This window comes from Excalfactoria chinensis, chromosome 4 (assembly GCF_039878825.1).
Source record: "Excalfactoria chinensis isolate bCotChi1 chromosome 4, bCotChi1.hap2, whole genome shotgun sequence".
Classification (NCBI taxonomy): domain Eukaryota; kingdom Metazoa; phylum Chordata; class Aves; order Galliformes; family Phasianidae; genus Excalfactoria; species Excalfactoria chinensis.
In genome coordinates this window covers 82,156,604-82,173,323 of record NC_092828.1, presented here as the reverse complement: position 1 = coordinate 82,173,323, position 16,720 = coordinate 82,156,604, and the positions used below count along the sequence as shown (strand labels likewise).

Below are 16,720 nucleotides of genomic sequence, written 5' to 3'. Positions count from 1 at the left end.
ACCATGACCACGTGGACTTCAATGAGGGGTTAATGAGGTGTGCCTTTGCTGAATGGGACCTCGTTACCTTTTGGCTTAGACTGCTTTTGTGTTTGTACCTTGGAGTGTTCCCAGAGCACCTGGAGGTGGGATCTGTGTCTGATTAAAAACAGCAGCTGTGTTAGTGAAAAAGGGGGAGGGTCCTTCTGCTGTGATTCTGGGCGTGTTGCGCAGCGAGGGCAGAAGAAAACGTGGAGCAAACGTGCTGCGAAGCGGTGAGACGCGGCGTTGTACTGCTCCAACAACCCGCTATAGCGCCGCCCGAGTACTGCGGCACTTCGTCCTCCCCGCCGCCAGGGGGCGCTCGCTCCGGCCCGCCGCCATTCCCGCGGGTGCTGCTGAGAGTTGGAGTCCCGGGCGGAGGCAGCGGCCATGCGGAGGTGAGCGGGGGGCGGCGGGGGGCTGCGCGGCCGCGTGCTGAGCCGTGTGCTGAGCCGTGCTTTGTCCTGAGCAGGGTGAGCAGCAGCGTGTGCAGCGATGAGGTGCTGCTGGAGGAGCTGGAGACGGAGGGGGAGAGGCAGCTGAAGAGCCTCCTGCAGCAGCAGCTCGACACTTCCGCCTCCATCGAGCGGTGGGTCCCGGCCGGGGGGATGCAGGGGGGGCGGTGACGGTGCGGCTCGTCCCGGCCGGCCCCGCTCAGCTCCCGGCCGTTGTTCCGCTCTCGGTCCCAGGTGTAAGTCGAAGCGGAGGTGCTTCGCTCCGGCGGCGTTCTATAGGCCCTTCGGGGAGGCGGCGGCGGGGGCTCTGAGCCTGTCCCAGTTCCGAGAGCTGCAGGAAAGCGACAAAGAGACCGCAGCGCTGCGGGAGTTGGGGCTGTCGGACCCCGAGATCGAGCTATGGAGGAACCGCGCTGCGGGGAAGGTGAGCCCGCTCCGCTTTGTAACAGCCCTGTGAACACCGGCCGGCTGCAGAGCCGCCTCCTCCCCGCGCCGAACTCCTCCGGCTGCCGGCTGCCCCGCGCGGCGGTGCTCCAGGCTGAGCGCGGTGCTGCCCGTGTGACAGCGGCCCCTTTCCTGCAGCACTCCGGGCTGGGAGCGGCCCCCGAAGCCATGCAGGAGCGTCTCAATGCCATCCAGCAGAAGATGGACGAGCGGCAGCGCATCCTGGAGCTGCCCCAGCGGTTTGCGGGCAGCAAGCAGCTGAGCAGGAGGGAGATGGAGATCGAGAACGCTCTCTTCCAGGGGACGGACCGGCACTCCTTCCTGCGGGCGCTGTACCACCAAGGTGCGCCCCCGTCCCTCCCGCCCTCGTGGCCGTTTAGCAGAGCAGAGATGGCCTCACTGGGAATTGCGTGGGATGGAGTTGAGCCCTGAGGTGCAGAGCGGCCCCTCTGCTCCTTACTGCAGGGGTAGGGAGCCCAGGTGAGGCTGGATCTGCTCGCGGCCCCAGGCTCCGTCAGTGGTTTATGCCCAAGAAGAAATGAAGGGATGAAGTGCTGGTGGGGGAGAAGTGCACCCACACACCGTGTTTCTCCGTTGTGGATTAGGTGACGCTCCGAGGATAACAGACGAGAAGGACCCCATGGGTCACCTGGAGAGCGTTTACCAAGAGGTGCTGGGCAAGCAGCCGCCTGGAGGGGACCGACCAACCACGAGTGCTGCGTGCTCCCTGCCTGCCACAACCCTGCAGGGCTCCGACACTGAGGAGTCATCACCTCCTGACCAGGCAGGAAGCCCCAGCCCTCCTCCAGCAAAGCCCCAGCAGTCCCCTCCAGGGCCTGTGACTATAAAGGAGCCTGTAGAGTTCATCCCAGAGGAGGAGATCTGCAAGAACCGGCTCTCTGAGGAGGAACTCCGCAATATACCTCGGTTTTCTTCCTACCATCCTGGGGAGCCCAACAAGGTACGTGGAAATGAACCACGCTTTATCCATCTTCCTAGCCAGGAAAGGCTCTTTGCTCCTGCCTGGCTGCTGCTTGGAGGTGCCAATTCCTGCACGCGTGGGGGCCTCTGTGCTGGCAGCAGAGCTGAACTGGCTCCTATCTGCGAGGTGTAAGGGCTGGCAGTGGGTTTAATTACGCCCTTTAGCACAGCATGGGCCAGCTGACCCCACTACTTCCACAACAGGTGCTGTATGTGAAGAACTTGGGCCCTCGTGTGACCATGAAGGACCTGGTGTCGCTGTTTGCCCGCTTCCAGCAGGACAGCACGCCCATCCAGTTCCGCCTGCTGAGCGGCCGCATGCAGGGTCAGGCCTTCATCACCTTCCCTGGTGAGCTCAGCCTCCTGCCTGTCCCTTCCTCCTGTCTCCCCCAGGGTGCTGCTGAGCCCCCTCCATGCTGCAGGAGCCCATTTTGCTCCCTCTCCCCTTCATCTCCAGTCACGTTCTTTTCGTTGTGCTGGGAGAGGACTCATCCAAATGGGCTGCTGGGGCTGCTGCATGCTGGGTTTCTTGGGCTGGGGACTGCAGCGCTGCGCTGGGTCATGGTGTGGGTTGAGAACCGTTCTGCTCTCTCCTTGCAGACGTTCAGTCGGCCCAGGATGCGATGCTGTTGGTGAATGGGTACAAACTGCAGGGAAAGCCAATGGTGATTGAATTTGGGAAAAGCAAGGCGCCGTCAACAGAGGCTGAGGCTGCTGCTCCCTCCTGCTCTGCTGCAGCACTGCCCGCTGCCACATAAGGGCTGGAGGACCTCGTGGACTTGAACAGGCCCTGAGCTGGCCTTGCTCAGGACTGGTGGGAGCTGAGTGCAGCTCTGTGCACCTGCAGGGGCAGGGTGAGGGCTGACTTCAAGGCTGGTGCTGAGGAAGCACGGCTCTCCTCTGCCCTGCTGGCACACGTGGGTCTTCAGGGGGGCTGGTGGTGCTGTGTGCTCCTCCTGCACTGTTCTGACACTGCTGTTGGGGTGGCTCCACCTGTCTGTGTTCTCAGCCCTTTGTGGTGAGGAAGAGGAGGGGAAGGTGTGTAAACAGACGTGTTGATATTGTGTATTTCTGGATCTTTATTTGCACGTCAGCGTGCTCCTTGGAGAGAAAAGGGACTCGTGTGCAAGAGGGCACCATTTTTCACACTTGATGTTTGATAGGAACAGCACTGTGTGCCTGAAGGTGGTGCTTTGGGTGCAGAAGTTACTGAGGTTGTCAGCTCTCACTGGCTGACACTGTTCAGCACAGGAGCTCCGTGTCCAGCCAAAATAACCCAAGATTCTATTGATGTATAAGATTCTATTTATGTATATCATCAGTTATTTCTTGCATGCTTCCTTCCCTCCCATTTTACGTTTTCCCCCAGAACAACTTGCAGGACTAAAATCCCTTCCCCCTGCCCCAACCCACTGCAGAGATGCAGATAAAGCAGAGAAGAGACGGGGGGGGAGGAGAAGGGGTTAGAGAGGTCAAGCAGAAACCTCTCCCCTTTACCCAGTCCCACCTTGTCCAGCAGTGCTGAGGCTTGGAAAGAGCTTATAATGTTCTGCAATAAGCAGCCCAGCCAGGGTCTGCGTGGATGTGAGAGCCCTGAGGTGTCACAGTGGGGTGCAGGTTCTCCTGGTCCCCCAGCTCCCCAGCACTGCCACCCCCATCCTGGCAGTGTGCTCTGCCCCCATACCTTGTGTCTGGACCACACTGTGAGCCACTAATTTGGTAATAAAATTTAATTGGACATACTTTCAGGACCACAGCTGGCCCAAGCTGCAGTTTACCCGCTGCTCTGTTTAGCTGCCAGTCTCTTATCTCTCTCTTCAGCAATGGTCAGGCGGATGCCCTTTCCACGGGGCAGGGAGATCCATGGCTTGTTGCCCTGAAGTGAGGAAGGAGAAACCAAGTCACACCGAGGAACTCAGAGGGAAATAAAGTCCTTCCTTTCAGTAAGGAAAAGCAGCAAGGCCAGCCCTTGCCTAAGCAGGGCAACAAGCAGTTTGGTGTCCTTCACTCAGCAGCAGGCCCTGAGGAAGCTGTGGTACATAGGCCTCCTATTGGCCTTTGTTCATGTCCTTGGGGAAGGCATTCAGCCAAAGCCATCAGGTCCTTTTCCAACCTGGACTAAAGAATCCAGAGATGGCAATACTTGAGGCTTCTGGGAGAGGACACTCCTATGGAGCACCTGCACAGATCATTTTGTGACCTCAACTGCTCAGCTCCAAACTGCCCAAGGAGGCTGTGGATGCCCCATCCCTGCAGGCATTCAAGGCCAGGCTGGATGTGGCTCTGAACAGCCTGGTCTGCTGGTTGGTGACCCTGCACATAGCAGGGGGTTGGAACTGGATGAGCATTGTGGGCCTTTTCTACCCAGGCCATTCTACAATTTGATTTAAGAAAAAAAACAAACATCATGGGGTTTTCTCTTCTAAACATCCCATCTTTCTGGGAAGGTGGCTATGAATTCAGGGCAGTCAGCTTCACTCAGTGGGCATACAGGGGAGCAGAAGCTGCTCACAGAAGACACCCATAACTCCTGGCTTCAACAGGAGGGGACACGCTCTCCTTCACTTACACCAGCTTACCTTGCCAATAACGAAGATGTTGGAGAGCCTGGTGGCAAAGCTGTTGCCATTTGCATCCTTCACATGAACCACGTCAAAGGAGCCAGGGTGTCTCTCCCGGTTGGTGATCACCCCAATCCGGCCCAAGTTGGCACCACCAGTCACCATGCACAGGTTCCCTAAGGCAAAGGAGAGAGGGCTGTAACAAGAGCTTGCGGTGCTCCTCAAAGAGCCTGGCAGAAGGGCAGGGAGAGGCAAAGCAGTGGAGCATCCAGACACGTGAAGAACACCAAAATCCCACAGGAACCATGCGACACAGCTCTCTGGTCCCAACATCCACACAATGCGTTCCCCATCACCTTCTTGCTATACCGCTCAGTGGCAGCTGAAAGCTTCTTCCACAGTTTGCCCCTAAAGCAAAGAGCAGGGAATCTTCCTCCTGCTGCCCAGACACAGGAGGAATCTGTGCTCCACATGCACCAGGGAAATGCCACTCCCTGCACGAGGGTGCTGCTTCTCTATTTACATCAGTGGTGCATGGTAGTTGTTCTCAGCTTCTGCACTGCTCACCAGTCTCCCAAGAGAGCAGCACGCTGCAGGGGATGCTTGACCTACCTGTGTCAAACTTGATGAAGTCTGTGATCTTGCCGGTCTCCAGGTCAATCTGGATCGTATCGTTCACCTTGATGAGGGGATCCGGATAGCGGATGGTGCGAGCATCGTGGGTGACCAGGTGAGGGATTCCTTTGGTGGCCACGAAGATCTTCCTCACCTTGCACAGCTTGTACTGCAAGCAAAGCACAGCCCTGCTCAAACAAGGCTCCCCAGCCTCTGCACAACCACCCCCTACATCCTCCTACTGAAGCACCCACACCACACTGTTTCTCTCACTCTGCCCTGAAGCCTGTGGCCATGCAGTAGAGGCTGCCATCCTCCAGGCACACCACAGCCCTGCAGCCCTCCCCAGTGCACTCCAACTTCCAGCTAGCTTGGGACTCACAGCTCAACACAAAGCAGCAGCAAGAAACGAGAGCACTGCTGGGGATGGAAAGGCCCTGAATGCACAGCAGCTCTCCCCTCAGCATCACCACACAGCAGAGGTGCCAAGGTGCCTGGCTTAAGGCAGGGTGCACAGGAGCCCTTCCTTGACATTCCATTTGGTGAGCAACTCTCTTCTGGGAAGGGCCCAAAAGTGCTGCACACTGCAGCTCTGGCTGGGACCTGCACAGCAGCCTTGCTTGTGGTGGCTCAGAGTCTGCAACATTCTGACCATTCAACCACCACAAGCAAAGCTCCACGTAAAGGCAACCCAGCCACACCAAGAACAAAGGCCACACACCTGTAGGTACATCTGGGAGCTGCCCTCACATCATCAACACGTTTTCCTCCACAAAAGGCTCCATGCCCCAACCCAGAAGGCCCCAGACCAGTCCTCTCAAGGGTGGCATGGTCTCTGCATTCAGAGCCACCAGTTCAGGATATGTCAAGGGGCAAACGCTGCCCTAGGAACACCTGCCATCTGGCAACAAGCTGCAGCTCCTCACCTTGGCTTCTTCACCTGTGATGCGGTGAACAGCAAACCGGCCCTTGGTGTCGTACACCAAGCGGAAATGCTCGCCTGTCTTCTCGATGCTGATGACATCTGAATTCAGAGAGAAATAAAACAGCAGCAGTTAATGACTACGCTACCCAATGCTAACTCAGCGCAGAGCTCATCTTTAAATGGGACACAAAGGCTGCTGAATGATGCTTTCACCCTCATCATCACTAAAGCAACATCCCCCCCACAGCCTCACAACGCTACCCCCCCAGCAGCACGACATACCCTTCCTCACTCCCCCCGGCCCTCACCCATGAAGCCCGCAGGGTAGGTGATGTCGGTGCGAACTTTGCCGTCGATCTTGATGAATCTCTGCATACAAATCTTCTTCACCTCATCTCCGGTCAGGGCGTACTTCAGCCTGTTCCGCAGGAAGATGATCAGCGGGAGGCATTCCCTCAGCTTGTGAGGGCCTGTGGAGGGACGGGGCGCCTGCGGGAGGACAGAAGCCTTCGGATGGGCGCACAAAGCAACGCGGGGCCCGCAGCAGCGCCCGGGGATGGCTGCGTGGAGCCCGAGCGCCCAGCTGGCACTTCTATGCTGTGGAAGGCACTGCTCCGCCCGCAAAACAGCAATTCCGCCTTAAGAAGCATTGGGAGTTTACAAACCCACCCCCGAAGAGCGCAGCTGAGCTCCCAGCCCCACACGGCCCCGACCGCCCCCGGCCCGCACTCACGAAGACGCCCGTCAGCTTGTCCAGCATCCAGTGCTTCGGCGCCGCCACGCGCTTCAGGTGCTTCTTCGGGCCGCGGGCCTGCGAGGACGGGACGCGTTAGGGTGCGGGGCCGCCGCTAGGCCCGCCGCCCCCATCGCCGGTTCCCCGGCCACCCCCGGGCTCCCGCCCCTCCCACAGCCTCTCGGTGGGTTCCCTCGTGCCCGGCGCCGCGGCGGAGGCGGCGTCGGCCCACAGGGGGCGGCGGATGGCGGTGGATGGCGGAGGGGAGCGGCGGCGCCGCGCACTCACCATGGCTGCGCTCCTGCGGGAAAGGGAGGCCGCTTCCGGTACGAGGCTGATATGGGCGGGATAGGCCGCGGCGGCACCACCTCCCTGCAGCGCGCCCCCTGGCGGCCGGAGGTCCTGAGAGCGCTGCGAGCGGCGCCCCCTCCCACACCACACCTCCCACACGGGCCGCGTTCAGTGCTGCCTACGGGGGATCCCGGGCAGCCTCGGGCACTCCTTTCCCTTGTCCTCCACGTGCCTCCCAACCAGGCTAGGGCCACCCCAAGTCACCCTCTATCCAGGCTGGGACCCCTCCGTGACCCCTCCATCCAGACTGGGACCCTTCCACTGTTCCCTCCTCCACCCCCAATGGTTCCTCATCCAAGTTGGGGTCCCTTCATCAAAGCCGGGACATCCCCATCTCCCCGCTATGCCCCAAGCTGGGATCTCTCCACATGCACCCCTACCCAAAATGGGGCCAGCCCACATTCCCCCCACTAACCATATCGGGTACACCTCCCATCTCCTCCCTGCACAGGGCAGGGGGCAAGAAGGGGTCAGCTGCAGTGGGTGACATTGCTAAGGTGGGCTGGAGGGAGAACGCATGTATGGGGACACCTTGGGAAGGACAACCCAGCTGCTCCTGACCTAAACCCCACTGAGCCCCAGGGGCTCTTCCCCTGAAGGGATGGTTACCAACACAGCTGAGTGCAGGCAAGGCAGGGCAGATGCAGGGTGAAAGAAAAAGGGCTGGAGTATTTCAAATAGTTTATGTGTGTGGGGGGGGGGGGGTGAAAAAAAACCACCCATCAGTTTAAAACACAGCGTGCAGCCTCTCTCTTCAAAACCATTTAAAACCAGTGGTGAGAATAAACTTTAACCATGTTAAAAAAGTGAAACGAACAAGAGAGGCTCTGCTGGCACAGGAAAGCTGTGGCTGGAGGGCTCACTCTCCCACCCATGGAGCTCCGTGGCACACAGCAGGCTTTGCTTTTTTAAAGAGAAACAGATTCACCAACGAACCAACAGTAACCTCTTCATATTCCTCCTGCAGCCACAAATGTCATCAGCTGCTCTGGAAACGTCTCTCCAACAGGGAAACGCTGTTGCAGGAACCTGAGCCTTCCCTTCTCCACTAAACCACGTGCTTCAGATTGCCTGTAATAGAAGAGGAAAAAGAGTTGAGCCCAACCTCAGCCCCATGCCACAGCCCAGCCTAGGACATCCCAGAGCACTCAGAGCTGTTTAGCAGACTCCTCCTCTGCCCAGCAGGAGGAAAGGCAACAGCACCCTTTGCTAACAGAGACCACAGCTCTGAACTAAACGTGCTCCTGACACTGAGAATCCCAAGAGAAGAGAGAAATGTGTAAGATGAGCAAACAAAGAAATGGGGTTCATCTTTCCAGCTAGCAAGGAAGACTCCAGTGAGCCAGAAGTCCTCCCTCAAAAGGCCAAAATAAGGCCAAAGCAGGAGTGCCAGCTCGACCTGACTGCTCACCTTTGATCAAGTTGAGAATTTCTTGAATCCTCTGTGGCTCATTGCGGTCTGGTCTGCAGCTGGGTGTGATCTCCAGCACGTAGTCAGGACCATACTCTGTGAAGAACTACATGGAGGGGAGAGGAGTAAGCGACACAACAAGGCCAACGAGACTCCACAATCCCTCTATGGTCTCATCCAGCATCCCCACCAAGATGGAGCATGGCCATACACAAACACCACAGATATGCTCCACCTAACTCAGCAGATTTTCAGACTCCTTCTCCCTGGCACATCCCAAGGAGCAATCTGAGCAAGCAGGTGACTCCATCTCCTCATCCTCTGTAATGAATTACCTGAGGCTGGAGCTTACTGGTTTCTTAGAACCTTTCAAAAAAGGATGAGGACAGCCTCAGTTACTGGGAACAAGCACCCACTATCCTGCTAGGGAAGCGCATTATTGCTATAGGAGAGTCTCAACAAAACAGCTCTGAGCTGAGGGTGCCTCCTGGATTAGGTGGGACGACTGTTCTTGCACAAGAAGGGAGGGCATGGAAAACTTTACCTCGTGATCAGGGATCTCAGAGGACAGCGTTCTGCCAAGGATGACCCCAGTCAAGTACGTCCAGCAGCGGGCTGTGTTGGCAAGGTTGTAGCCTCCTGTCTCCAGCAAGAATTGTGATTTTGGATGGGAAAAGATTGGGGAAAAGGGAAGAGAGAGATTTTACTGAAGGGAACAAGCTGCAGAAGCTCCTGCAGACACCTCTGTAGACCCAGAATGATCTCTCTTGTCAACAAGGACATGCTGTCATCAGTAATAGGGATAGAAGTGCAAGGGTAGCAGTGGAGACAAAGAATTGCTGCTTTTTAATGCTAGCCTTGGTTCCATAAAGTAAGATGCACATGTCCAGCCATTTGTTAGTGAGCACTGTCATGTCTGAGAGGTACTCATCAGCTTCAGATCTGACACCTGGTGACCACTTCACAAGTACAGGAGGTCTCATGGGCAGCATGGCAGTGGTCATGTCCATTGTGGTTGCACATGACCTCACAGAGGGAGACCCTGGCTGAAAGAAACCCTATGACAGACTTGGAAAGTGTTTTTCTCCAATAGACTAAAATAATGAGGAAATAAACACTTGGAAAAGAGAGAGAGATCATACATTCCGTTGTTCACTCTACCCCCTCCCAGATTTCCACTCCAAACACCTCTCCAAGCTGCAATGGTGGGACATTCCTTTAGTATTTTCACCATCATGATAGTTTACCCTCTTTTCATGAGGTAAGTTCTGGGGCTCTTCTTGCCTTCTCCAGCCTACCCAGAGACATGGCCTCTGCTGGAACCCACACGAGACCACTCACTGCCAGATGTCTGAGGCAGGATTGCAACACAGATTGAGCCTGACATCTGCTGGTACCACATATCGACTGCCTGAGGCCATCCAGTTGCTGAGGCTAAAGACTTGCTCTCCAGGAGGACAAAGCTGCTTCCTTGTGACCATCAGAATGTGCACACACTCACCTCCTCCCAGGATGAGAGTTGCCAGCTGCCACTGCAGGACGTACTTCAGGCACTTGCCCACTCCCTCGGGTGTCATGTTGAAGGAGCACATGGGATCTCCAGCAATGGTGTCAGCCCCCAGCTGTAGCACCACTGCCTCAGGGTTGAAGGCAGCATACACCTCCTTCAGCACGCTGCAAAGAGAAGCAGTGGGTTATTACAAGCTTAGCTCAGCAGGAGCATCAAACTACATGTGGCTGCCCTGAGAAGCCAAGCCCAGGGGTACTTCTTTCCTGTGACAGCCACAGAGAAGAGCAGGGTCTGCTCCTGCTGCCTCTCACAAACACAGGGCAGGAGGAACAGAGGTGGCTCCACATTATCACTCTGCCCTCTCCCATCATCCTGGGGCAAAAACACATCTCCCCTGGCTCTAACACACAGTGTACACAGGGGGTCAGTGTCCTTTTCATTCTTTATTACAAGTATTCCCTTGCAGAAGGCAACTGGGACTTTACTCAAGGAGACTCTTGGCCACAAAGGGAACAATTCCATTCCCAGCACTGCACTCTAAAGCCCAAAACATAAGGCTGATCATGAAGATAAATATGTTTCCTTCACAACAGTGTCTTCATTTCTCTAAAGGAAGAAACAGATGTGGTTCCTGGAATAAATGCTTCTGCCTTGGTTGAGAACCTAAGCAACTCCAGTACTTATTTGACATGCAATTATAAACCACTGTAGCATCAAGCCAAAGAGCTTGCACTAGCCAGATCTCACCCCAGGACCTTCATCAGCCCCTTGCCCCACCTCAAGAGGGATTAAAAACAAGTAAAATCCATGTAGTCTCTAAAACTCCATCCAAGTAAACCGTATCAAAGCTAGAGGACTTACGTTTCACAGATCTGGTAATATTTCTCATCTTGAATGCCATCTTGAATGGGCACGTTCACACTGTAATAGCGACCTTTCCCCAGGCCAACATCCGTCACATCCCCTGTGCCTGGAAAATGAAAACAGAGAGCGATCAGTGAAGAGGAAAACAGGCTCAGCACTAATCTCAGGCAAGAGCAGAGTGCCAGTGCCTGGTATGTCTACAGGGAAGCCCACTTAACACTACCACTGGAAGGTTTTAATGGACCTGGTTCTAGCCCTCTGTCCCATCTTGTAATTAGGCTTCCAAGGGCAGCCAGCAGTGCCTCTGCCCAGAACTGAGCCACAAGAAGAAAGGAGGAGATATAACAGATAAACAGTTTCCCCCTTTTTCTTTCTTCTGGGTCAAAAGAGAGGGAATATTTAGACACAGAGGCAGCAGGACAACTATGCTGATGAGGATGAGATGTGCCTGTGCTGAGACCTCACCACTGATGTGTGAATCAGATTAGCACAAACCTTGCAAGTTCAACTTGCCTGGGAAAAATCCTGGTGAAAACTTGTGCAGAGAAACAGTCATGACCTTGGAGGTGAAGCTAAAGGCATCTTCAACACCTATCAGAAGATGGGAAAGAAAAAAGCTTCCATGCATCACTCATGTAAAGGACAGAATCTAAAAAGATGACCAATAAACACTGTGAGCAAAGCAGGAATGTAATGAATGAAACAGGAAAACAAAAGTGGCTCAACTAAAGCCATCTTCTATCAACGGAGATCCGAATTCAAAGGCAGCAGTGGTCACAACTGAAATGAATCTGACAGGTCTCGTGCTAATCAGAACTGAAGGGGTCTCAATACCTCAAGTCAGTGCTCGTCCACAAGGCTGGAGAGGGAGCTGAGCACGGATGCTCTGCTCAGAGCATCAGAGCTACTGGGCTCTCTTGCTTTTCCCAGTGCTGCTGCAATTCCACACACCTCTTCTTTTTCCTTAAAGATGTATTAAAATAGCGAGGGTGGGAAAAGAGAAGTAATGGGGAACTCAACAGAAACCAAACGTAGGAAGAAAATGGAGCAAAATGAAACACACCATAAAAGTTAGGAGAGCAGAAACATTAAGTGGTGTTGAAATAATGTCCCTGAAGCAAAGACTGCTCCCAGCAAGGCCCTCTCTGCTTTCAGTTTCATAGCCTCGTGCCTTCTTTTAAAAGCAACATTTGTTACAGACTGCTTCCCCCTTGCAACGGTGACATGAAAGAATTAAATGCTGTCACCCAGGATAGGGACAAGGACCTAAGGAAGTTCTCAGAATGTACCATCATTCTTAGAACGGCCTGGGTTGCAAAGGGCCACAACATCTGGTTTCAACCCCCCGCTATGTGCAGGGTTGCCAGCCACCAGACCAGGCTGACCAGAGCCATATCCAGCCTGGCCCTGAATGCCTGCAGGGATGGGGCATCCACAGCCTCCTTGGGCAACCTGTCCCAATGCTCTCACCAGAGAAGCTAACTGCAACAGGATCAGCACTGTGTTGCTTTAGGTATGAGACTGCTGCCCACAACCTCCTGAGAGGGCAGAGTAACAGCCACAAAGCAGGACATGGCACAACCAGATTGAGGGAATTTGCACTGAAAAGGGACAAAGGCACTGCTGCTGCATCAGGTGAAGCCTCACTTGAGTCTATGCAGCTTGCAGCCTGTGCCAGGCCTTACCATCCCCGTGATGCAAATCCAAATCAATATAAAGGATGCGGTCAAATTTCTGGCGCAGTCGCAGGATCCCCAGGACAGCATCATTCAGGTAGCAAAAGCCAGAAGCTTCATCTCTGTGAGAAAAACAGCCACGAGGTTGAACGCCATCAGTGCAACCACCACTGCTCTCAGCTTTGCCACCTGTACATGCAAGCCTTCATCTTGCAGCAGTGGAGAAGAAAAAGAGGTGGGTTAGGAGTAGTTCCAGATCACTGAGAACACGACTGCTTACTTCTCCACCCTGTGCTTGCCAGCAGCAGCCCCAGCTGAAGCAAGGCAGGAGCTCTGCCCATTTCACCGCTGCGCAAATGAGGTACGTGCATGGAAACAGCTGCCCCTTCTGCACAGCGCAGGAAGCTTCCTATTGCTGGCACCAAAGGAGCAATGCTTTTTTAGTTAGGGTTAGAGATGTGACTTCAGCAAAATTCAAGGGAGCCCCTTGTCTGCAGGCTGGTGTGATGTTTTGGAAGATGGTGGACCTAAGTTAACAAAACATAGACCTCCATGGGAAACGGGGAAGCCACAGGAATTATTTTAGTGCTCCATAATCACAGAACCATCGAATGGCCTGGGTTGAAAAGGCCCACAGTGCTCATCCAGTTCCAAACCCCTGCTGTGTGCAAGGTCTCCAGCCACATGACCAGGCTGCCCAGAGCCACATCCAGCCTGGCCTTGAACGCCTGCAGGGAAGAATCACAGGATCCAGGGACAATGCTGATATTTCCTCTCCTGACAGAGGTGAGTTATTGACACCGCATCTCAGAGCACCAACAAAATCAGAGGTCAGCCCTGTGCGACTTCACTCCTCTAACCAACAAACCAAGAAAGGCACACAGAATAATCTGGGCAATGTTTTGCTGCACTCACCTGGGTTTGAAAGGACACTGATCCTTTGCGATTCTCTATGGGCCATAACATGCTTGGTAAAAATCTCTTCTCAATTGACTCCCCAGGGATAAGAAGCTGTCTCTGGATGTGGAGACACACCCCAGAGCCATATTGCAGCACCTGCTCTATGCCCTTCGTCCTTCCCTCACCCCTCTTGCACCGCACTACTGATTCTCCTCCCCCTGAGGGAAGTTGGGTCAGACACCAGGTGAGAAAACACAAGGGAAGAGACTGTTTCCTTACTTCTTTGCGTGATGCCACCCTCCAGGCCAGTTAATTGCTACCTTGCACTTGCCATCCAGCAGGCACTGGGCTGCGGTGATGGTGGCTCCCCCCACAGCTGCTGCGTAGTCAAAGATCCCTTCTGTAGCTGGACAGTCATAACCTGTGGGTGACAGCCAGCATCAGGCATTGCTGCAAGGAAAAGCACACTTTGGGCTACTGCTCCTTAAGCACTGCTCTGGCTTTTCATTTTGAGTGTGCTGAAATTACAAACAAACCACTGCGCAAAACCCTCGTGACAAGTATCGTACCTGGACTTGTGTGGCAAATACTGAAGGTGGTAAATGTGGAGGTGAAAAAAATAAGTCTTCTTGTATTCAGATCATTCAGATTCACAGAAGGAGTTTTGAGCTGATTTCTGATCTCTGTGCTTAACCCACTACCCCATAGCAAGCTTGCAAAATACACTCTCAGCTCTTTGGTGTTCCACCAGGAAAGCCCTGATGCAGCAGCAGATGTGTTTTCTCTCTAAAAACTGGGATATCCACACAGCAGACAGGTCCTGGCATCTCACGGGTCCATGCCTAGGACCTGATCTCCTCCACTTCCTATAGCAGCCTCCCTAGAGCTGATCCCCAGTGTAGCACAAGCCCAGGGCTGCCCCTCCAAGTCCAGACAGAGCAGCTTCAGAGATGGAAATAGCTACTGCATCATTCAAGCTTTTTTTAATCCAACAGGCAGAAGCCTGCTGCTCAAGATAGTAAGCAAAACCGTTGTGCAAATGGTGCAGGTCTGGCTCTTGGTGGCAGTTTCAGGCTGTCATTCCCATGACAGGCAGAACAACAGCATGGGGCTGACAGTACCCTCTGCCGGCAACACAGAAAGCATCAACCTGACTGGTAACTGCTGGCTGAAGGGGTTTGGCAGCAGCTCAGAGCTACACCAAGGCATCTGTGCAGCCCACTAGCAAACAGCACCCTGCACTGAATGGTTACCCTACTGCAAAAGGTTTGTGTCCTTACCCAGTCCATACTCCACAGACTCTGGGTGGTCATCGTCCCCCTCCTCGCTGACCTTCTGCAGGTGCTGCAGGTAAGCGTCTGTGTGGAAGCTTGCCATCTCCTCCATGGAAGCCACTTTGGGCTTGATTATCCTAGCAGAGAGGAGAGGGATCAGGTCAGGACACCATTGCAAAGCGCGGCTTTAACCTCCTTAGATAGTCTGGCAACTGCTGCTAGAAAATAACAAAATTATCCACCTCTCATACCCAACTGCCATTTTGAGTTAAAGATGGAACAGGCCGTCTCACAAGCTTAGCACTGCCTACTGGGCCCACTCCAACAGGGAGCAGTTACAGGTGCTGCCTGCAATTAACCTTTCATCCTCGCTTTGAGGGTTTTTTCCCCTTTCCTGTTTGCTGTCCCAGTCAGACTCCTGGCAGGCACAATGTTTCAGGACACTATTCTTCCAGAGCAGGAGCTGAGCATTTACACCTATGTGTTCTTAACTCCGCTGTGTTCAGAGACCATTTTTGTCCTCAGCAACTTTCTCACCTCTTCTTTGGGTTCGGGCACTTTGACACCTGCCCAATTCAAACCTGTGGCACATTAGAATACTCTGTATACAGCAATGTGGTACAAGTCAGGGCTACTGCAAGAATGCTCCAGGCTTGCCTGTAGGCTGACCGTTTCTCTCCCCAAGCACTTTCAGTTTGTGTCCATAACAGCTTGTGCAAACACTTTACCTAAACAACAACAACTAAACAAAATTCTTAGTACAAATAATAAAGAAAAACTCCTGCAGAGATTTCCTAGCCTTGCCAAACAGAAACGTGGGATTTCTCAAGGTGTTTTGAGACGCTGTGAAATAGAAGTCATAGAGCCATAGGATGGCCTGGGTTGAAAAGGATCACAATGGCCACCTGGTTCCAACCCCCTGCTATGTGCAGGGTCACCAACCAGCAGCCCAGGCTGCCCAGAGCCACATCCAGCCTGGCCTTGAATGCCTGCAGGGATGGGGCATCCACAGCCTCTTTGGGCAACCTATTCCAGTGCGTCACCACCATCTGGGTGAAAAACTTCTAAGTCTTTCCTTCCCCTTCATATCCAGAATCTGAAGAGCCAAAAGATGGGTTCTAACCCTTCTGCTCCAGACGTCAGTCTGTCTCCTCTCCTGAACAGCACCTACACTTCCCAGGAAGGCTCCCAAGCAGCAGCACAACAGCACAATCTCCCTGAGCCTCAATGCTGCCCATGGGCTCAAGCAGCACCAGTACAGCTTGAAGCTGAGAGAGGACCTCTATGGAGGCAGCATGAGGCGATGCACATGTTGTGTCAGGCCAGGAAGGGTAGCCACAGATTAAACCTGCCATAGTTACCATCCAGTCCACTTGACAAGGAGACTGTCATTAGCTCCTAGATATCTGCCAGGTGCCCTACAGCCATGCCGCGAGTGAGGGCAGCAAGAGGACAGAGCTCAGCATCACCGAACCTCAGCAGTGGAAAAGGCTTTCCTGGCAGCAAACGGAGTCACTTACATCATGTGGTCGAGCAAGGAATACGCCTCGATCAACGAGTGCACCATGCTGGCCTGAGGAGAAATAAAAGGAAGACAACCGTCAGCGTGAGGGCGGCCCGTGACGGCAGGAAGGAGCCCTTCACACCGCTGCCCCCCCAGCTCTCACTGAGCCGCCTGCTCCTCCCGCCGGGGCTCCCCTCACACAGCGGGACCCTCCTCACACAGAGCGCCCCCCAAAGCGGGGCCCTCACACAGAGTGCCTTCGCACCGCCCCCATCTGGAGAATCCCTCCTCCGTCTCTCCCGTCCCGCTCCCCCGGCAGCCCACCCGTTTGGGGACTTTGCAGAGGGAGTCGCAGAGGGCCGCGTACTCCGGGCTGTACACGTAGACCACGGGCGGCCCCGCCGCCATCAGGGCCGCCACACCGGGCCGGGCCGCCCGGCCTCACCGCCGCGAGGCACGCCGGGAGCTGTAGTCCGCGCGCGGGGCACGCTGGGG

The 16,720-nt window shown here is 54.6% G+C and overlaps 3 protein-coding genes across 3 annotated transcripts; 1 reads left to right on the top strand and 2 right to left on the bottom strand.

The window, feature by feature from the left end:
• Window positions 1-281: 281 nt before the first annotated feature.
• RBM41 (RNA binding motif protein 41) lies at window positions 282-3,475 on the top strand. Its single transcript, XM_072336621.1, has 7 exons — window positions 282-419; window positions 494-610; window positions 711-900; window positions 1,059-1,263; window positions 1,526-1,881; window positions 2,106-2,250; window positions 2,502-3,475. Exons 1-7 carry the CDS (start codon window positions 412-414, stop codon window positions 2,657-2,659), a joined length of 1,179 nt encoding a protein of 392 aa, XP_072192722.1. The 5' UTR covers window positions 282-411; the 3' UTR covers window positions 2,660-3,475.
• A 141-nt stretch (window positions 3,476-3,616) lies between these two features.
• On the bottom strand, window positions 3,617-7,155 carry RPS4X (ribosomal protein S4 X-linked). Its single transcript, XM_072336623.1, has 7 exons — window positions 7,024-7,155; window positions 6,736-6,813; window positions 6,311-6,491; window positions 6,004-6,101; window positions 5,075-5,246; window positions 4,481-4,638; window positions 3,617-3,777 (listed from the first exon to the last, which is right to left on the bottom strand). The coding sequence occupies exons 1-7, from the start codon at window positions 7,024-7,026 to the stop codon at window positions 3,676-3,678; spliced, it is 792 nt and encodes a 263-aa protein (XP_072192724.1). The 5' UTR covers window positions 7,027-7,155; the 3' UTR covers window positions 3,617-3,675.
• Window positions 7,156-7,752: 597 nt separating this feature from the next.
• HDAC8 (histone deacetylase 8) lies at window positions 7,753-16,693 on the bottom strand. The gene is made up of 11 exons (XM_072336622.1): window positions 16,550-16,693; window positions 16,242-16,294; window positions 14,728-14,858; window positions 13,727-13,868; window positions 12,557-12,669; window positions 11,385-11,462; window positions 10,869-10,977; window positions 9,999-10,171; window positions 9,042-9,136; window positions 8,498-8,603; window positions 7,753-8,157 (listed from the first exon to the last, which is right to left on the bottom strand). The coding sequence occupies exons 1-11, from the start codon at window positions 16,631-16,633 to the stop codon at window positions 8,135-8,137; spliced, it is 1,107 nt and encodes a 368-aa protein (XP_072192723.1). The 5' UTR covers window positions 16,634-16,693; the 3' UTR covers window positions 7,753-8,134.
• Between the last annotated feature and the right edge of the window lie 27 nt (window positions 16,694-16,720).